This window comes from Ailuropoda melanoleuca, chromosome 4 (assembly GCF_002007445.2).
Source record: "Ailuropoda melanoleuca isolate Jingjing chromosome 4, ASM200744v2, whole genome shotgun sequence".
Lineage (NCBI taxonomy): Eukaryota > Metazoa > Chordata > Mammalia > Carnivora > Ursidae > Ailuropoda > Ailuropoda melanoleuca.
In genome coordinates, this window is record NC_048221.1 from 84,846,457 (window position 1) to 84,867,879 (window position 21,423).

The following is a 21,423-nucleotide window of genomic DNA, read 5'->3' on the forward strand; positions in this document are numbered from 1 at the left end:
CCTTGCCCGTTTGTTTTTTTGAATACCAAAAACCCATCCACAATGTTTGCTCTATGAAAGTTGAGAGTCTGATGATTTTAACATTTCATATAGTTCCTGAAGTGAGGTCCTATGTAAATTAATTTGCCTTATTCATGTTAGGGAATGGCCAAATCCTGTGCTGCTGAAGCAACCAGAAGAAAGCAATTTGAATTTGCCTGTTTGGGATCCTCGGGTATGTGACTTATTATTGAAATCAAACCTTTTAGGAAAAGGAAAGTTCTCTATATCGCAGTCTAAAAATCTTCTTATTCCTGCTCATCTTCCTTCTGTATAGCTATAGTTCTTTCCTTCTATCTGCTGTGTTTTTTGGTGCAGATGATTTGTATCTCAAATTCTGATCCAAATGTTATGTCATTAAAAATCATCCATGTAAGAGTAGATGAGTGGGTTTATCAACCAAAATGTCATAATCCATTGTTAAAAACTGTCTTATAAGTAATTAGTTACTAATAAAGTGCTGGAGTATATAAAAGATTTACTTTGCAACACAATTTAAAGCAGACTCATGGTTCTAAGCTAGCATTACTCACACCTTGCATTTTAATTTGCTTTTAGAGTGAGTGCTCATTCCTGAGTTACCTACGGAAGCTACCCATTGAGTAGGTGCAGAAAGAGGATTAAGAACCATTGAATTAATAATGCTTTTTGCGGCTATGATACTGTATTTTCTTGGTTCTAAAAGACCATTGTTTATAAGATGCACCATCAGTTTAACAGCTTTTCAGAGGAAAAAATAAACTTCTACAGAGTTGCCTTTGAATATCAGACATATCTGACATCAGAAATAAATGTAGTTGTGGAGGGAAAATGTACTTCTTAGAATTGAGGAAATGTAGTATTAAATTTATATTTCATATTCTTCAGACTTTTGGGGAAATGAAGTGAGGACAACTGAAATAGGAGAATAGATCAGTTATTCTGCTTCTAATTTCACAGGTAAATCCATCAGATAGGTATCATCTCATGCCCATAATCACCCCTGCCTACCCACAGCAGAATTCTACGTATAATGTGTCCACCTCAACTCGAACAGTAATGGTAGAAGAATTTAAACAAGGTAAACCTGTTGACCTTTTCCCACGAGTTTTTGATTTACAACAGTTTTATTCTAAAGTGCAGTTATACCTGTTTTTTCTAAAAATTCTTTCAAATATGTATTTATTCCTTCAGTAATTGGTTTTCCAAAATATAATATTAAGTCCAAAATGGAGCCAGCCCAATCTGTTTGAAATTGATTTTTGTGTTCTGAGAAACAAGTCTACTTTTTTTTTTTTTTTTAACTCAAGAGTTTGGTAGGGTTAGAGGTTTTGGGGTAGAGGAGCTGATTTAAAAAAAAAAAATAGCCAGTTTTCAAAATCAGTCTCTCTCTCATTTTTAATTTAGGTCTTGCAGTCACAGATGAAATCCTTCAAGGGAAATCAGACTGGTCTAAACTACTTGAACCACCAAATTTTTTTCAAAAATACAGGTATTTGAAATTTTGCATTTTGTGTGTGTGTGTGTGTGTGTGTGTGTGTGTGTGTGTTTAAAGAAGAATATTAAACTTACAAAGTTAATATATGATGGGTGACTGTTGTCACATTTCAAGTGAGGTAGAGAATAGGTTAGCAGAAATCCTAAATGATGAGACAGTTTGTGTTTTCTAGTAGTATCTAACCCAGTATTAGTGGTTTTTGTTTTTAGTGAATTGTTTTTAATTGTAAGGTCTAGAATTAATTTTGTGAAAATCAGAGCATGTTCTAATTTTCGTAAGCTGTGTGCCTGCATTAGTTCTTTTGTTCAGTGGGAGGAAGAAAGAAAAAGTAATGATGGAAAAGCAAACCCTAACAATGTTTCTGGCTTTTCTTCCCCCCCGATTGTTGCTAAAAATTCTTCGTAGACATTATATAGTATTGACTGCCAGTGCATCAACAGAGGAAAACCATCTAGAGTGGTAAGACTGATATTCAAGTTGTGTACTTAATTTGTGGTGATAACATTTTTATGATGCTTTACCATTTATAAAACATTTTATCCTTAAAATTATTAAATTATATTGGTGACTGTTGTACATGACTATGCAGCCTCGGTGTTTAAGCAATGCTGTCAGTGTTTCAGATTTAGAAGGAACATAAAATAAGGGTATATGTATATTCTTTGCCTTTTGCCACTTCTCAGATAAGCAAAATTGTAAGGCACTTCAAATGATTGTGATACCTAGCCTCATACTGAGTTTTCCATCCTTGCCATCATGTTTCCCCATCAAAACTAGAAGGAAAATACGTTTTTTATATTCTTTTAATTTAGGAGATTAGTGGCATGAAAGCTTTTATCAGCAGATAAGAGAGGCATTTTTGGTTAAGGAGCAGTGCATTCTTTCTAGTAAATCCAAATTCATTCCCTCTGCCTCCAGTGTACTGACGTCCCTAACTCTATCAGTCAAAAGCTATTAGGCCACCAGAAATGGTTGTGCTTTCCTCAGGCCTGACCTCTGGGAAGGGAAAACACGATACTGTCTTATTTTTGCTTCCAAAGTTTAGTGCTTATTTTATTGATAATTAAGGAGACACTAAAAGAATCCTGTCACTAAAACAGAGGATTTCATTTGTAGGTGCTCCTGGGTGGCTTAGTTGGATAAGCGTCTGACTCTTGGTTTTGGCTCAGGTCATGATCTCAGAGTCCTGGGATCAAGCCCCTCTTTGGGCTCCACACTCAATGTGGAGTCTGCTTATCCCTCTCTCTCTGCTTCTCCCCCACTTGCACATAGGTGCTCTAGCTCTCTCACTCTCAATAAATAAAATCTTAAAAAATATATATATATATTTCATTTGTCTAGATTAGAAATCGGGAAACTATGGTCTGGGCCAAATCTAGTTTGCCAGATATTTTTAAAAATAAAGTTTTATTGAGGGGGCACCTGGCTAGCTCAGTCCAATGAGCAGGTAACTCTTGATCTTGGGATTGTGAGTTCGAGCCTCAGGGTAGGTATAGAGATCACTAAAAAAATAAAAAATAAAAAATTTTGAATAAATAAGATTTTCTTGAAATACAGCCATGCTCACTCATTTATATATTGTCTGGCCTCTTTCCTGCTATATGGCAGAGTTGAATAGTTGCAACAGAACCTGGCCCACAAAGCCTAAAATATTTACTATCTGGGCCTTGATAGAAACAGTTTGCCAGCCTCTCATTTAGATAACACTGAGCGGTAATTCGGTGTTCCGTATATGTGCTATTGAAGCACACACAATTATAATGTGTAAGCTTTTTCAAGTGTTTGAATAATGTAAAAATGTCTTTGTAGTTATTCTTTCTAATTAATGAAATCATTGTAAGTTAATATAGTAGCTGACAGTAGTCACATTTCTTAGGTAGAAAGCAAAGTTGCAAAAAAAACCTGATGAAACTTTCCATGTTGTAGTAGTATCTGATTTTACTGAAACTCTTTTGTAAATGCAATATCTAGTACCAATTTTATGAAAATATGAGTGTGTTTATTTCATAAATTAGGTGATAGTTATTAGTGCTTTTTTTCTCTATGCTATTTAAACATATCTTAGGCTTTAGTGTATAGACATAAGATTTGAAAGTGAAAAAAGTATTTAGAACCAGATTAACCAACAGTTTTTGTTCATGCTCAAATCATGACTATTTTTTGGTCTTAAGAGGCAGGATACTTTCAATTGGCAATTCACTAGAGCAGTTTTTTTTAAAAAGAGGGGAAGGGGGAAACACGGAAATAGACTAAGTAACTTGTCATTTACTTAAATGGTATTTTAGTCCCTAATATATTGGACTGAATTTTTTAAATGACCATGTAAAGCATCATAGCTAATATGCTTTTTGGGTTACTTAGGTATAGTTTCCAAATTTAATATGGAAAAATTTTGTTCACCGTTCTACTTCAGGGTTGGATTAGTAGAATCTAAAATTCGTGTGCTTGTTGGAAACTTGGAACGAAATGAATTTATTACTCTTGCCCATGTAAATCCCCAGTCATTCCCAGGAAATAAGGAACATCATAAAGAGTAAGTTATTGCTTAATACTGTATTTCTTAAATAATGTTATTTGACAGTATGCGTGGCTTAAGATCAGTTGTGAGATTGTCATTGAACAAGGATTGATGGGGGAGGATGATACATTATTTGAGCTTGAGTGGTCATGCATTAAACCTAGTACATGCTATGCTGGTAGCCCACAGACCCCGGCAGAAACGCCATCAAAAATTTGGACATCTTTAAGTAGATTTTTAGTATGTCATTTACAAAGCCATTTAATCCTTTTTATAACAACACAGGATAACTGGTCAGTGCTCTTCTTGTCAGTTTTAAGAATTTAGCCAAACCATTGCAATTTGTATTTATGCTTCCATAGAGGCCAAGTTTGAATAACCAAATGACATCTGTAGAATTATAGAAAAAAAATTAATGGAAATTTAAAATTTTTATTTTATAGCAACAATTACGTATCAATGTGGTTCCTTGGGATAATTTTTCGGAGAGTAGAAAATGCAGAAAGCGTTAACATAGATTTGACCTATGATATACAGTCATTTACTGATACAGGTAAGACTTCGTCATCATGGAGGGGTGGTTCTCAACCTCAGCTGCAGCGCGGTATCATCTGCCATGGATCTGGCTGGCTCTGTTTTTCAGTCGGTTAAGTGAATGCGGTACATCCATATTATGAAAACCTATGCTGCTATTTTAAAAAATAAAGGCATGGTGAAAACATCTCTAAGACATTAAGTGGGGGGAAAGTTGCAGAACAGTATGTATAGTGTGCTACCCTTTCTATAAGTTAAAAAAATGTGTGTTGTTTGCTTATAAATACATAGAATATCTCTGGAAGGATATATAACTTCAAAAAAAGCTGGCAGAACTGGTTGCTTTTAGGTCAATGAACCAGTTGTGTCTAGGGGATGGGGCGAGGAGACTTCACTCAGTGCCCTTGAACTGTTTGAGTTTTGTGCCAAATGGTGGTATTATCTATTTTAAAATAAAAAGAATAAAGAAACCATACAGGTGCTTTTTATTTTCATCATGCAGAGATAGGAGCACAATTACAAAGATGATTTGCTCTCACGTTTTTTTACATGTACGAACAGTGCAGCTGGCTGATTGATTATGTTTCAGAATCAGTGAAAGAGTGTCTTTCACATCCAGCTCCCTAATGACACCTCTCTGGAATATCTTAATGTATCTGTTATAAATTTGGAGTTGTCTTAATCTGGAATAGTGTACATTCATACTATTAATATTTTTGGCTTGGCTCATCTGAGTTTTCTAAATTCTTCTAAACTAGCTTTCACATTTCTCATGAAAATGCAGATTCCTGTACCTCACGTCAGCACTACTGAATCCCACACTCTGGGAGAGGAGCCAGAGAGTCTGCAAGTTGAACAAGCACCCCTGGCGAGGCTTTTATAAGCAATCTGGAATGAAAACATAAATTTTTCCATTCTAATTTGGGCTCATTTTTCCAAAAGCAGGAGGTTGGGAAGCTCTGTTTATTATAGATTTATAGAATGTTCTTCTCTAGATAAAGACACTGAGACCCCCCAAGAGATTAGATAATTTACCACATGTCACAGTAGTTACTGTGCAAAAGAAGCCTCTTATCTGTGTCTTCAGTAAGCTTATAATCTAATTTGGTATTCAGAGTTGAACATACATTAAATAATTTGTGTTAATAAATAAGACTGACTTTCTTACAAGATGTGAAAAGCACTAGAATAGGACTCTAGGGCTGTGTGTATTTCAGTCTGAGCAAGTTGTTCAGGGCTGTTGAGCCTCATTTCCCCACCTGTACAATAAGGGTGTATTTCTAGATAGTTCCTTAACAGTCTGACATTCTATGATTAGTGTAGTAAAAGAAGCTTCATGGAGGAGAAGAGCTTGAATTTCATCTTGGATATTTAGTTCAAGGATTAGCTTAGACTTGGGCAAGTAATTATGAGAAAGAGATTGTCTTTTGGGAAAATAAAATTTTTTTTCATGCATTTATTTTGTTAATGAGATTGAATTATTGGAAAATCTTAGAAGTTGGACATGAGAAAATGAGTTGGTACTTATTTTTTTTTAAGATTTTATTTCTTTAGAGAGAGAGTTCATAGGCGCACTAGCAGGGAGGCAGCAGGGAGAGAGAGAATCTTAAGCAGTCTCCACGCCCGACATGGGCTTGATCTCATGACCCTGAGATCATGACCCGAGCTCAAACCAAGAGTCAGATGTTTAACCAGCTGAGCCACCCAGACGCCCCTAATTGGTACTTAAATAGGATTGTGACGTGGTGAAAATGTTTGAGAAATGGTTGTTCTATAAGCAGGGTGGGTATGTGTGTTTGTGAGATTATGGGGAGATACCAAATGTATGCATTTTAGAGAAAACATACCTCTCAGTTCAGGAAGAAGTTGCCCATTTAACATATTAACATTGTTACAGTGTACAGACAGGCAAATAATATAAACATGCTAAAGGAAGGAATGAAAATTGAAGCAACTCATGTTAAAAAAAAGCAACTTCATCACTACCTTCCAGCAGAGATTCTTCAAAAGAAGAAAAAGGTGAGTCTGTAATCTTAACTCTCCAGTACCACCAGACACATAATCCTGGGACCAGATTTGCATTTCTAACAGCTCCCAAACCTATTGAGAGAAAAGGAAAGAAAGGTACAATTCAATCTAGAACTAAAATCTCCCCTACATTAATCACAAAAGATAATTCATTTTATGTACTTCAGAATTGAAACCAGTAATTATTTTCATTTGGTTTTTGAAATCCTAACTGCTTTCCCCTCTTTCAGCAAAGTCTTTCTGATGTTAGTCGAAGTTCAAGTGGACCACAATCCAAAAGATCATCTTTAGATAGCAATTGTTTGGATAGCTCCAGGGACACTGATAATGGAACACCTTTTAATTCCCCAGTGTCTACAAACAAACCTTCCAAGCCTGACGTTCCTCCTTCAGGAGAAGCAGAAAGGTCTGTATTTCAGAATTTTCTTTTCAGTCTTCAGTTTGGGGATGATGTAAACTTTTCTCTACCTTAGCTAAATATCTTAATTGTTAATATATTTTATTTTACCCGTTGCTAGTCATTTTCTGGCTAGAAATACTCAAAAATTTGTTGTAATCCTGTGGGACATGGGATAGGCTTATGAAGATGTAGGGTTAGATCAGTACACAGAAATGCACAGGTTTTCTCTTTTCTTACTTTTTACTCGGTCCTCTGCCTTTCTTCCCCTTTTCTCTTCCTCCAGTGAAATGTTAAAGGAGGAGTACTTGAAAGAGATAATCCTGAATGTTAAGAGTGTTTTAAATAAGTAACACAAATTACTCAATGATAATTCAAAACTTTTAATAGGAATAATGCTGAGCCTGCTGCTGTCATTGTGGAAAAGCCACTGAGTGTCCCACCAGCACAAGGACTATCTATCCCGGTCATTGGTGCAAGTAGGTATCTGCACTTTTGTTAGTAATGATTTTACTACGTATACATTTAATTACTAGAATTTTTCTTTCCTTTTCAGAAGTTGATTCTGCAGTAAAAGCTGTATCACCCCCAGCTGTGTGCACCATTCCTACTGTAGTAGGACGAAATGTCATTCCTAGAATCCCGACACCCCACAACCCTGCCCAGGGACAACCACATCTTAATGGAATGTCAGCTAAGAATGTTACACACAAGAGATCCCATTCCCCATCCATAGATGGGTCTTCTAAGAGGTTGAAAGACATAGAAAAGGTAAAGCTACAACCTTAGCGGTAATTCTGTAGTTTTGTTTTGTTTTTAGTTAAACTAGCACTGAAGAAATTCACAATTCTCCATAGCTGTCTTAGTGCTCCCTTAGGATTTGACTGTTTAAAAAGAATATTTGCCCAAACACTGAAGGAATAATACTGATTGTTCATCCTAAATTCAAATTAGTAATAGATCTGAAAACTTGAATGATTGATCTGAGTTTCTCCTTGACTTACACAGAAGTCACTATTGGTAACTGATCATATTTATTATGTGTTATAATGTTGATGTCTTCTGCCTCCAGTAGGTGGTGGTAAGACTACTTTGTTATCATCTGAATTGATTTAACCCAAAAGATCACTCCACTTGTAGAAGTTAATGGTGGCCACTGAATTTAGTTGAATTTAAATTCTTTTCCCTCACCAACCCATGTTTGCAGTAGTTTTGATGAAAGCCTTATCATTAGTTTCTCAGCTTATATAGATTGTATGGTTTTTGTAGGTAATAATAGCAATTCATCTTAATGTTTATATTCTAGTTTATTCGACTTGAATCAACATTTAAGGAATCACGTGCTCCTGAAGACAGAAAAAGAAAAGCAATGGTAAATATATTAATAGCGTGCCTCAAAATACTACTTTCAAAGAGCCATGTATCAGGAAGAGTACTGTATTTGAAAGTGGATCAGATTAGATAGGTCTGTGAAGTTTGGGTTGTGTTTTATTTTGTGTAGAAATAAGCGTACAAAGGAAAAAGTTTTCATTTGAATATAATTCTGTTTTTAGGATGCCATTGGAGGAGAATGTATGCCTATTCCAACTATTGATACATCACGCAAAAAGGTAACAAAGTCTTACTCAGAAGTAATCTACAGGTACAAAAAGCTCCTTAAGATCCTTGCACTGAGTGAGAGAGCAGGATGATAAGATTTTGTCCCTGTCCTCAAAGAACAGCAGTATAGTTGGGAGTTGGGGTAGTAATAGCGAACGGTGGCTGGTCATGAAATATATGTACCTCAGAAGGGAGAAAAAGAGGAAGGTAAGACTTCATTACTTACTCAGATAATGTTCAGCCTTCGTTTATTTTTAAAGGAGTTTAGTGCTCAGCCCAGTAATTTCTTACCAACACTCGACAGTATATTTTTGTTGTACACCACTGCTTACTATCAAAACTTAGGTTTGGTACTTTTTAGTATTTTGGAAGAGCCAAATGTATCGGTATTCATAGTAAGCATCTTTAAAACATGAACTAAAGAGCCCCTAACTCTCAATTTAAAAATTTATTTTTTAAAGAATTTCCACTGAAACTAATAATATGGTAGTATTAAGCATGGTAAATTAATAAGCAGGTGGTCAAAAATCAGCCTTGTGTGTATATATCAGAGACCGCCCTTCTCTGAGAGTTTATAGGGGGGAAAATGGCTTATTTTCACCCCCTGTTAAAGAATAAAGTACTTGTCACAATCAACTGTCACCCTGCCAGCTCCCTCACGATCTATTGGCCATTTTAAAGCAAACAGAAAGTATCATACTTTCTGTTAGTTGCAGGAGTCATACAGTTTCTTTTAACATAAAAAGTGGGTAACAAAAAATATGGGTGTATAATTATATTTGATAATGGAAGAAAAGTTTGATATGGATATTAAGTACGAAAGCATGAAATGACATGCCTGGGTCTGGCTTTAAAATATTTCAAGTATAAAGGGCAAGGATATAAACCTAACAAATGTAGCAAGATTTTAATAACGTCTGACTTTTGGTTGTGGCATTGAAGTCGTCATTGTCCTATTTTATGTATGTCTGAAATTTTTCATATTTTTTGAATGGCTGTGGGTAGGATATAGGTTTAGCTAAGGTAACACGGGAGGGGAGGTAATTCTCGCATACTGCTGCCATCACACAGTTACCTGTATTTTAGAGGTCTCTTTCTCAATTGCTTAGCATTTGCCTTCATTATACAATCATCTTTAGTATCCTCAGAATTTAGACGTCCCTGATTTCACCATCATTGACAAAACCTGGTCTGGCTACAAAGTGAGTTTTCATGAAAACTTAAATATCTCACAAGTAGGGTTTACTGAGTGTTCTTCTCCATGAATGTATTACGAAAACTAACTGGATATGCAATTTTCCTCTGTAACACACTCATTTTTCACTTAGCACCCCAAGAGTTTTCTGCTTAGTGACCCTGCTCTTCCTACTTATTTTACCATTGCCTGACTTTGAGGAAGACTGTGTTCTGCATTTCTCAATCCAGAAGTAGCGAGTAATTTAATAAAGTCCTTTTTCCTGTACATACACTTCTCCCACCTCCACCCGTACCCTGTACCTCTGCTTTTCACCTCTAACTGTATAAAAAAAGTCCTCCCAACAAGGAAATGTCTTATGAACATTGGAAGAAAATATCCAACACGTACGTGAGCGTTTAAGAGCTTAAGGGATTTGGAGGAAAACTCAGTTTTGTGTTTGATTTACTAGTTGGGACTCGATAATATATATTTGCTTTTCCTTCTTTGTTTCTATTCCTTTCTAATAGAGACTACCCAGTAAAGAACTACCAGATTCATCATCTCCGGTTCCAGCAAATAACATCCGAGTCATCAAAAATTCCATTCGACTGACCCTTAATCGGTAAAAGCAGTGCCTCCTTACTTAAGTGAATATGCAATCATTTAGTGGCATAAATGCAGCCACTCTTTAAAATAGAAGTGGCTGTCATACATAAAATAAGGTGAAAGTTTCAGTCACCGGACTAACGACCTTGAAGTGGTTTTTGAACTCTCACACTTTGACCTGCAGATGCCGTAGCATTCTTTCATTGATTGCTACATACACTTCTGTGAGGATCACCTGCTATCAAATTGTCAGCTACAATATTATGGCTTTGCGTTGGAGGTTGTACTGCCTTAACTTTCGATGCTTGTTTCTCTGTTGTGGGAACCAATTCTTGGCTCTTTGGATACGGATAAAACAAGTCCTGAACTTTTTTTTTTTTTTTTTTTAAGTCTTATGTTAGAATCATTGTATAGAACTGAAAAAGTTGAAAACAAAAAAAAATTGTCTTGTAATTTTCCAAATGTTAACACATTTACTTTAGCATTGAAGCCACTTTGTGAAACCTGAGATAAATGAATGTGAGGTATCTTTTCTGCTTTCCTCATTTGTGTAGATGTACTTATTGTCTATTCTGTTGATTTAAATTATTTTTTTCCAGAATGGCACATGGAATATTTAAATTTTTATTTTTTTGTGCCTTTCTGTCCAAGTGTTGCATAGTTACCATGGAGGATTAGTCCAGTGATTACATAAGAGTTGGGCACCATAAATTCTCTATATTTTGCCTCCCGTGGAGGCCTTAGAAAATGCATCTTTATTAAGAATCAGAATATAACCAAGATACTGAAAGTCAGTATATGAATGGTGAAATTGTTACCTATCCTAGCTCATGCCATTCTTGTTAGTTGACTGCTATTTTTTACTGAGGAGCAACTCATTCCAGCACCAACAATAAGATACCTTGAAGTATGGCAGACTTGTATTTTTGAGGTGTAAAATTAAATTGGCATGGTAATTCTTGACCATTACTTACCCCACAACTTCAAACAGTTTCTTCATGGACTAGGCATGCAGAACTAAGCAGTGGATTTTACTGAAACCTAAAGGCATTTTTGAATGACATTGTTACCAACCATTAATTGGCTCAGGACCTTTGTAATTTTTATTTAACTATATGAGTTGTCTTTTTTTACACTGCTTTTTTCAATGCATTTCTTAATATTTTTTAAGTTTCATGAACGCATGCTCAGTTTATTAAAATCCATAACCATGTAATTTCTTCTTGTAATATGTTGATTCAGTGTTTTGTAAATGAAGTCGTATGTATTTTCAGAGTATTTTTGTATGTACTGTAAGATACCATCTTTTCAAAGAGAAAACTTTAAAACCTTTACTGTCTCTCTTTAGTCTAATTTTTTAAATATGGATTATGCTTGAATTATTCTTAAAATGAAAATGTATAGATTGGACAGCCGGGAATGCTAGTATTTATTGCTTTCTTTAGCTTTCACTAGGCAATTTAGTAGGTTCTGGTAGGAAAAACACAAGTGCAGGGAAAATACTTGGTTGTGTATTTTATAGGACTCTTGGGACTCATTTAGCCCAAGGAGTAATAGTCCATACTCTTGCAAGCCCCTTACCACTGAGTTGAAATGCTTGGAATTCTGATTGTCAGAGGGCAGTATCCTTCACCCATGCCTGTTCCCTGATCCCTAGGTTGCCAAAATGGCAATGCTAGCATTTAACTCTTCAAAGGAAAAATTAGAAGAGGAGCAAGGAAAAATGATTGTTCCATTATTCACTTTTTACATAGCAAAAGACAAGAATGAAGTCCTATAAACCAAGTTGTAGCTCGCTTTGGAAAGCTCTTTTAGCTGACTCTTTTCCTTTATTCAGATATTCTAAGATTTGTTCTATAAATACTCTTTGAGCAAAAGTAAATGATTATGAAAGGACTATATAACGGTCACCTGACTTCAGACTTTGAAAAATTCTTAAACTTTGAGTAAATTTTATATATATGATGTTTGCATTTCTGTTTAATATCTACCTATTTTCCCCTTCGATTATCAGTCCTCAAGGTCTCTTTAAGCATTCACATGTTTACCCTCCTTTTTAAACAGATTCTTTGGAGTGACTAGTGGAGTTTTTAATAAGAAAGCTACAGGCCTAACCCCATACCCCAGTATACTCATTTTCTCTTAAAGGTCCATTCAGCATGGGGTTGAGATATAGCCAAATGGTTCAATGTTAGACACCTCAAGGATCTCATTCTTCAACCTGTTTGATAACTGGGGAGTTGATGAGGTGCTTTTGAGATGGTGGGTTTAGTCAGAAATGAAATGTTTCCTATCCTAAACAGTAGGTAGAACTTTCAGAACAATTTCTGACCATAGTAGGAGAGCTCCATTGTATTGGTTCCAAGTAAGTAAAAGGTGAAGTTATGGTCTGGGATTGTATGTTATGTTCAGAGGCACTAAATAAATACTTCAAGTTTGAAACTATACCTCGAAATACATTTTATAAAATCAAATAACCTCCAGTATGTAGACATATGTTCACTTTCATAAGGGTATTAAATTTTAATCTCAGTGTTCAGGACTGGCTCTGAAGAATAGTGTATATCAAAGGAAAATAATTGCTACCTTAAATGAGGGACTTAACTCATTTGAGGGGGTACATGGCTTAAAACCTTGTAAAATTGGGGCAGAATGAATTTTAAAAGACTATTGGTGCTTACAATAAGTGTCTCTAAGGCAACAATCTAGTAACATCATTAAAATGCTTACTTGACTACGGTAGCAGTAAAGTAAAGATGGACAATGTCTACGTGGGCTAACCTTATTCTGTGTTCCTCAGCTTTGAAGTGGGAATTACTAACTTGGGGATCATGGGCCTTTGGGAGGAATCCTTTGCAAATGTATACGGAAATTTTTGTTTATATGCATTTTTCAGGGGAGGGGAGATTCATAAATTTCATCAGCTTTTCAGAGTGGTTCATGACCCTTTTAAAAAATAGGGGGGGTGATGGGGCATTGTTAGGAACCACAGCTTTCCAAGATTGAATAATCCCAGACTCTTTGAGGTTTTTTCCATTCAGATTTTTCTGTGGTACATTTCTAAAAATGTACTATGGCTCTAACTAGTAAAGTGGGCTGTTGGAGGATTCTGGAACACCAAATTTCTCTCTTGAGTTTCTTTATATATTGCAGATGAACCTTAATCAATCAGTATTTTAAAAGAAATACTATTGAATTTATAAACGTCCTCATGTTTACTTAGATTCATTAACAGGGTCAAACTTAAACAAATTTCAACCTAAGATTGATCAGAGTAGAAGAGCTTAGAATGATCGTTAGAATCATTAAGGATCCTAATCCTTTGGTTTCAGTAGCATTAAAGTTTTCTCTTATTCCTTCATGTTTGTGGTTCAGAGCAGAACAGACTGAACAGACCAATAAATAGAACTTTAGTTTTAAAAAATAATGTGTGTGTTTAAGTAACTATCTGTTAAATCTCCCAGAGCTTAGAATTTAAGTCATGATGATAGTGGTAAGTAGTGCAGATGATGGAAGAAAACAGGTCTCAATAAATTCCTTTGGAATCTTTTAAAAGAATTGTACAAGATCAGATCCTTCCCAAATTCCCCGTTTTTTCTGGATTTTTTTGATAAAATTTTATATTTGATGTTAGTTGAATAGAAGATTATCATCAGACTTGCTACAAGTTCTAAGCTACTGCTGCATTTTAGCAAAGACTCAAGTTATTACCTTACAGGGCACTCCGGAGCTCTCTGAGGTACGTGGTGCTCCGTCACTGCGCAGGATCTTGTAAGATGAATGCTGCAGCTGCTGTTCCCTTCTAGGTAGTGGTTTGTGTAGTTCTTACTAATATTTCCTGCCTTTTATTTGGATTGTCTTCTTTCTTAGTTGTACACACAAGCCTCGCTTGTCTGGAATAAGTAAATAAACTTGCTTTGCTAAATAGGTGTTGATGATTGATATTATTGGGGAGTAACTCAAGATACCTTCGATGTTTCTCAAACTGACAGCCAATTTGGTCATTTACCACCCAGACTCTTTCTAGCAGCTAATGGTATCCAGTATCTGCTTAATATAAAAGCAAAGCTCATACTCAATTTGTATCACAAACATTGAACATTGCAAGCAGTAGCATATGGTGGCATCTGCCTCGAGTACTGGGGGCAAAATCTGTCACTCTGGTCAACAAAAGGCGAGCAGAGTTCTCTACTAATGGCTGGACAGAGGTACATTTAGCAATCAGGCCTTGGGTACTATCTACAGAAGTACAAGTTACAGAGTAGTACATTCTTGTAAATTTAACAGTGATGTGTTTTTAGCCAATCCACATATCTTGAATACTCACACTGAATTCACAAATAACCCATGTCTACATCATTTAGATTATTAGCGAGTCATTCATGGCACCAATGGAGACACATTTGACATTAAGCTAATTAGCAAAGCTTCCTGTATTTATTGAGTTATGGGTAACAGAAGGGCTTCTAGAACTTTAACAGAATTATCACACTATGCTGAAATGTTTTTTGTTTCATGCTGAAATGTTTTAAAGTAAATTAGCAGGTGCTTTATGGACCCCAATGCATGAAGGTATTAAGGCAAAGTAGAATTTACTGCTTTTAAAGCACGTGTTCTAAAAACTATCTTTCCAGCTATATGATCTAGCCAAACTTTTACTTACTAGTCCTCAAAATAGCATACTTCTAAAGCCCTTACTTGCCAGTCTCCGATTGCTGACTTTTGGGGCCTGAGGGCTGCATAAAGCCTTCTGATAAACTGGCCAGAGTAAATCACCCTACCTTCCTAACATGTTACTTTTGCCTTTTAATATTTCAATTACTCCAACTTGCATACTGTTCAGTTGTTTCCCCTGAAGGGGTTGTAGGTTTGAGAGTGGTAACCTTTACCCAAGAATCTTCATGTAGTGGGTGCTCAGAAGATGCTCAGGAAAAGAACAGAGCCCTATTTGGTTGGCTGGTTTTTTGTTTTTGAATTTGAGTAAGATTATCTAGAAGAGAGACCTGATGGAGGATCTCAATCGCAGCGGCAAACAAAACTCAGTGAAAATTTTGCAAACCTTTTCAACTGTAACGCTTAGTAAGAAATGCATTTTATATTACAAGCTAGCCCATGTATACATACATACATGAATGTGTGTATATATATATAACATATATGTATGTGTGCACATATATAATTAAATTTTATACACACAAAATGCTTTCCTTACTGTGATAGAGGTTATTTTTAAGTGCTAGTGATGATTTCACTAAAGATTCATAACCTCTCCTGAGTCAAGACCTACAGTTTGAAATACACTACATTAGGTGTTCTCTCTCCAAAAGTTCATTTCAAACTTGTATCATCTTTCTTTATTCAGTCTCTCTCTACTAGGATGCAAACTGTTCTAGCAAAACAGTACTGAAAGAACAGCATAAGGCATATGGGAGAAGTAGGTGAAGTACAGATACTCATTCCTCCCAAGGAAGAGTCTTAGCAAAAAAAAATCTTTGTATCGATAAGAAAAAAATGTAGAAGCCAAAAATCAGTGAGATTTGGGACATTTAGTTGGTGTTTATTTTAGCGTTGGTCAGTTGACCTGACCTGGCCAAGGTATGTCCTCAATCCCTGGAGGGTGGACTAGGGTAAACTGAAGGACAAACATACCTTATTAACCAAGTGTCACTCAAGTAAGGGGCATAAATTACTCGTTTAGAAAATTCTACTATATGGTGCTGGGAAAAGTGGACAACTACATGCAAAAAGAAAAGAAAAAGAAAAGAAACCAAACCACTTTCTTATGCCATACACAAAAACTCAAAATGCATGAAAGGCCTAAATGTGAGACCTGAAACCATAAATCTAGAAGAAAGCATAGGCAGTAATCTCTTGGACATCAGCCTTACCAACGATTTTCAGATGTGTCTCCTTAGGCAAGAGAAACAAAAAGCAAAAATAAACTAACGGGACTATACCAAACTAAAAAATTTTTACACAACAAAGGAAACCATCAACAAGATAAAAAGGCAACCCATGAAATGGAAGAAGTTATTTGTAAATGATATATCTGATAAGGGGTTAATATCCAAAATATATAAAGAACTTATACAACTCAACACCAAAGGAAAAAAAAACAGTAATTAAAAAATGGGCAGAGGACACCAATAGACATTTTTCGAAGGAAGACATAGATGGTCAACAGATACGTGAAAAGATCCTCAACATCACTCATCATCAGGGAAATGCAAATCAAAATCACAGTGAGATATCACCTCACACCTGTCAGTATGGCTAACTGAAAAACACAAGAAACAACAAGGATTGTTGACGAGGATGTAGGGGAAAAGGAACCCTTGTGCACTGTTGGTGGGAATGCAAACTGGTGCAGCCACTGAAGAAAACAGTTTGGAGATTCCTCAAAAAAATTAAAATAGAACTACCATATGATCCAGTAATTCCACTACTGGACATTGACCCAAAGAAAATGAAAACTCTAGTTCAAAACAATATATGCACCCCTATGTTTACTGCAGCGTTATTTACAGTAAACTATGGAAGCAACCCGAACGTCCACTGATAGATGGATAAAGAAGATTGAGATATATATGTATATAGAATCTATATATATCTATATATATATATCTAGATATACACAGAGAGAGAGAATGGAATATTATTCAGCCATAAAAAATAATGAAATCTTGCCATTCATGACAACATGGATGGAACCTAGAGGGTATTATGTTAAATGAAATAAGTCAGGCAGAGAGAGACAAATAGTGCTTGATATCACTTAAATGTGGAATCAAAAAAACAAACAAATAAAGCAGAAACAGATCCATAAATACGGAGAACCGGTAGTTGCCAGAGCAGAAGGGGTGGGGAGTGGGCAAAAATGGGTGCAGGTTAGTGGGAGGTCCAGGCTTCTGGTTACGGAATAAGTAGCAGAGATCAAAAGTATAACATAGGGAATATAGTTAATGGTATGATAATGATGTGTGGTGACAGATGGTAGCTACACTTGTGTACAGTGTAACGTACAGCCTTGTCCACTACTATGTTGTACACCTGAAACTAATGTAACATTGTATGTCAAACTAGACTTCGATAAAAATAAATACCTCTCTGGCAGAAAAAAACATTCTATTGTACACAGCTGTCATATAATATTCCACCATCGACCAGGAACTTAGGGATACAAGAGAATTGGGGTTAAATAGTGAAAGTATTACTATCTCCTGAGAAATTCTAGACCATTATGATGAAAGTTTAACATTTACTGAGCATTTAGGATATGCCATCTAAAATATTATGGCGCTTAATCTTTACAGTGATCCTATGAGGTAGCACTGTTTATTATTTTACAAATGAGGAAACTGAGGTTTAGATTATGCGACCAGCTCCAAATGGCGTAACTATCCATTGGCAGACTCAGGGAGTATGACTCAAAGTCTAGTGTTCAACTGTATCTCCCACTTACGAAAGAAGGTAGGTGGAGGTGTGGATCAAACTTCTGATTCCTTGCACTCTTCCGTGGAGTCTGGAACCTTTTTTTTTTTTTTTTTTAAGATTTATTTGAGAGAGAAAGCAGTGGGAGTGGCAGAAAGAGAGGGAGAGAGGCGCACTCCCTGCTGAGAACGGAGCCTGAGCTGCGGCTGGCTCATCCCTAGACCCTGAGATCACGACCTGAGCCGAAACCAAGAGTCAGACACTTACCCGACAGAGCCACCCAGGTGCCCAGAGTCTGGAACTTTTGAGGTTTGCCTGGCCAGCAGCAACAATGGTCATGTGTGCCAGGCTGCAGGGGGCACTGTGGCCTTCTGCAGGGAGCCCACGGCTAAGGCAGGAAAGTCCAGTTCTAGCCCCGCTCAGCCACTTCCATCTGTGTAAGTGACACTCAAGCCCACTCTGCTTTGTTTTCTCCCATCTGACACACCTGCCCTTCAAACCTCACAGGGAAGCTGCAACACGAAAGTATTCCAACAGATTGGCAAGGTTCTACAAATGGGATGGACGGACAGGTCCTCCCAGGATTACATCTAGGTAGCATTCCTTAGCCTTCAGTCTAGGCTGGAGCAGGAAGAAAATGGATCCAGGAGAACTAACAGCAAAAAAAGAAAAATGAAAATGAAGCTTTATCTGATAGGTTCCATCATAGAGGGATACTACCATTGCTCTCAGAGGTTGAGAACAATGAAGCAAACTTTTTAAAATGACAAATTTCAGGGAAATGAAAAAGCTAAATGAAAATGAAATGCAAGCAGAGTACAGCACATGGCTCAGTTGTGAATATTCACATGGTCATAATCGTATCAGTAGAGAATATTGAACTAGCTCCCAGTTGTATCTACGCTGAGAAGTGGGGTGAGGGAGGGAGGAGGGAGGAGGGGGTGGAAGAGAGTGAAATCCTCATCTTCAGGGGTAGTAAGTAGAAAATATCTCAAACTGCAAAGTCTAGAATACTGTAGGCATATGATTTAGAAATAAAAGGAGAAAAGTCTTAAAAAGTTGAAAATAACTCCCTCTGAGGAGCAGAAATCAGGCATGGGGAAGAAGGAGGAGGATTTTTTTCTTTTTTAAAAGGAAGACATACAGAACTTGTTGACTTTCTAAGCAGCATGCAGTAGGAGCACGTCGTGGGCTTTGGAACAGACAGACTTCAGCTGTGTCTCCTGCTGCTGGTGGGACCTTGGGCAAGTTGCTTAAACTCTTTGGGTTCCAGGTTACTAACGTGTGAGGTGGGCACATCAGTACCTATTTCACAGGAGAGGAAGTATAGTAAAGTGGTTAAGAGACTCTGTGGTCAGACTGCCTCTGCTCAGGTTCCGCGCTCACGGACTTAACTGTGAGAAGTTGTACAAACTACTTTGTTTCTCTGGGCCTGTTTTCTCTTCTGAAAAAATGCGGATTATAACAGAACCTACCTCCAAGAGTTGCTAAATGGATTAGGAGAGACAATCCAGAAGCTCCCGGTGTGTAGTGGAGTTCAATAAAACAAAACAACAAACTGTGAGGCACCAGGAGGGTTACACAGAATAGCACATCGTGCCACGGTGTGTGGCGCTGGACCCCCAATGGGCCGCCCCTTCTCCTAAAAACACATCAGAAGAACCCAGGAAGAAAGCCAGGGCTGGTCTCCCCCGCCAACGCAAGTACTAGATCTCTACCTCCCGTGCAATGATGTGGAGGTTAAGTGGTCTGCCGCCAAGCCCGTGTCCAAAACTACTTCTCCCAACAGCCGTTTTATTTGGAGAAAGTGTGTAAGACGCATTTAATTCTGATAGAGCTTTAGCGGCGTGTTCTTCAGTCTGCTTATAGGGGAGCACAGGTCAGGCTGAGGGAGCCCATCAGGGCCGCCCCTGCCAGCCCCGGACGCGAGCGCCCAGTGGAGGTGACCACGCACGGGCCGCACGCATGTCCTCCGATGTCAGATTGGACTGCAGCTGTAAACCCAGCCCGTGGGGCTCTGGAGCCGCACGCACCCCCAGCTCCCCTAACCCTATCACTCCCACCTCCCCTGGGAGCGAGACCAGCCCGTCTCACCCAGATCCCAGGTCACTTCCTGCCAGGGCTTCTCAGCAATTCAAAGAACTTCGAAGTGCAGGTTCTTTCCACATAGATTGGTTTCTTGAAACTCACAAGAAGTCAAACACCAGAAAAGAGGGGATTTCTGAAAGCCACCCACTAGGATGGCAACTGGGACTTGGTAGTTTCAAATATTAAGAAAGAAGAAACAATCGACGTTGATTAGGCTGTATCTAATCTCCCCGAGCACAGGAAGTGAGGGCGAGCCAGTCTGATTCGCAGGAGGCCTGAGGTTGCACGAAGCAGCCGCTCCTCCAGCAAAGGCCCACTCACTGCCTGCAGCGACAAGACGCCCGCTTTGCCGGCCTCCAGCTGAGCACAGCAGAGGGAAAGCACCACTAAATTCCCTGTGAGCTCTGAGCCTAGTAGCGGCAACAAGGTCACCAGGTGAAGGGGATGGAGAAGGGGGAAGGAGGGGAGAAAGGATGACACCGGTTTGACAAGGCTAATCGGATGGGGCCAGTGGGAGACAGGAGCCAGTGCTGTTCCTGTCTCAATATTCACAGAACCCCTAATAGTCACTAGGCACCTACTTAGGCATCCGGACACACACACGAGTTAAACCTTTTGTCGCTGCACAGAAGGACCCCGCAGACTAGCAGGGAAGCCGGCTGCCGTCCTGGTGACACTGCGCTGTGGGAGCCCAGATGGTTTCAGGGAAGAACGACCTCAGGTAGAATGTTGCGGGCCAGTGAGGAGTTGTCAAGGCAGACAGCAAGCTCAGGGGAGGTGGGAGGGCGGCAGGAGAAAACCTCCAGCACAAAGGACGAAGGTTCTGGATATTAGATGCTGTTGTAGGGGAGTGTGAAAGGAGTATTGGGTGCATTTTCGGGAAAAGGTATAAGGAGAAACTGAAAATGCAGGCAGAATCCCACTACCTGGGATGGGAGGGGCAGAGGCAGGGAGATGGGTCCTGGGGGAGTAGAGTGGACCAGCAGAGTGGACAGTGAGAAACACTGGCCTGGAGCCCAGGAGGGAGGCCTTGTCTGGATGTCCAGATTTCACGGTGTGGCAGGGTTGTGTTTAGAAATATTTGTTAAGGGGCGCCTGGGTGGCAGAGCGGTTAAGCGTCTGCCTTCAGCTCAGGGCGTGATCCCGGCGTTCTGGGATTGAGCTCCACGTCAGGCTCTTCCGCTGTGAGCCTGCTTCTTCCTCTCCCACTCCCCCTGCTTGTGTTCCCTCTCTCGCTGGCTGTCTCTATCTCTGTCAAATAAATAAATAAAATCTTTAAAAAAAAAAAAAAAAGAAATATTTGTTAAGGGGCAGCTAGCCTCGTGAGAGGGGTCCTCCTACTACAGAAACAGGGAGGGGGCGGCCCATCTGATCAGTCAGCATGGGTTAGGAACTGAGCGAGGCCTGGCCCCGGGGCCTCAAGCCCTCTCGAAGGGTCTGGCCACGCACTGAGTGGCTTCCCTGGGACTGCAGCAGCTTGGTCTGGAGAGGGAGCCACTCGGAGCAAACCCAAACCCATGGCCTCCAAT

General features: G+C 38.4%; 1 protein-coding gene and 1 long non-coding RNA gene across 4 annotated transcripts in view; one reads left to right on the plus strand and one right to left on the minus strand.

Annotated features, from left to right (window-relative positions):
• Positions 1 to 11,707, plus strand: part of PAPOLG (poly(A) polymerase gamma) — a 29,348-nt gene extending 17,641 nt beyond the window's left edge. For 2 of the 3 annotated variants that reach the window (XM_034659181.1, XM_002927156.4), the window contains exons 10-22: positions 142 to 214; positions 979 to 1,099; positions 1,426 to 1,510; positions 1,922 to 1,975; positions 3,930 to 4,049; positions 4,478 to 4,587; positions 6,466 to 6,587; positions 6,827 to 7,002; positions 7,384 to 7,472; positions 7,550 to 7,764; positions 8,300 to 8,365; positions 8,547 to 8,603; positions 10,297 to 11,707. In XM_034659181.1, the coding sequence (XP_034515072.1) occupies positions 142 to 214; positions 979 to 1,099; positions 1,426 to 1,510; positions 1,922 to 1,975; positions 3,930 to 4,049; positions 4,478 to 4,587; positions 6,466 to 6,587; positions 6,827 to 7,002; positions 7,384 to 7,472; positions 7,550 to 7,764; positions 8,300 to 8,365; positions 8,547 to 8,603; positions 10,297 to 10,395 (1,387 nt within the window). In that variant the 3' untranslated portion in view covers positions 10,396 to 11,707. Of the gene's footprint in view, positions 1 to 141; positions 215 to 978; positions 1,100 to 1,425; positions 1,511 to 1,921; positions 1,976 to 3,929; positions 4,050 to 4,477; positions 4,588 to 5,352; positions 5,480 to 6,465; positions 6,588 to 6,826; positions 7,003 to 7,383; positions 7,473 to 7,549; positions 7,765 to 8,299; positions 8,366 to 8,546; positions 8,604 to 10,296 lie in introns of those variants that run through there. The other variant, XM_019807900.2, reaches the window with a different exon arrangement.
• The window catches only part of LOC117801977, a 41,073-nt gene continuing 24,230 nt past the window's right edge, over positions 4,581 to 21,423 (minus strand). The window contains exons 3-4 of the long non-coding RNA XR_004624912.1: positions 6,555 to 6,668; positions 4,581 to 4,723 (exon numbers count right to left, since the gene is read on the minus strand). This is a non-coding gene — a long non-coding RNA (uncharacterized LOC117801977). The remainder of the gene's footprint in view (positions 4,724 to 6,554; positions 6,669 to 21,423) is intronic.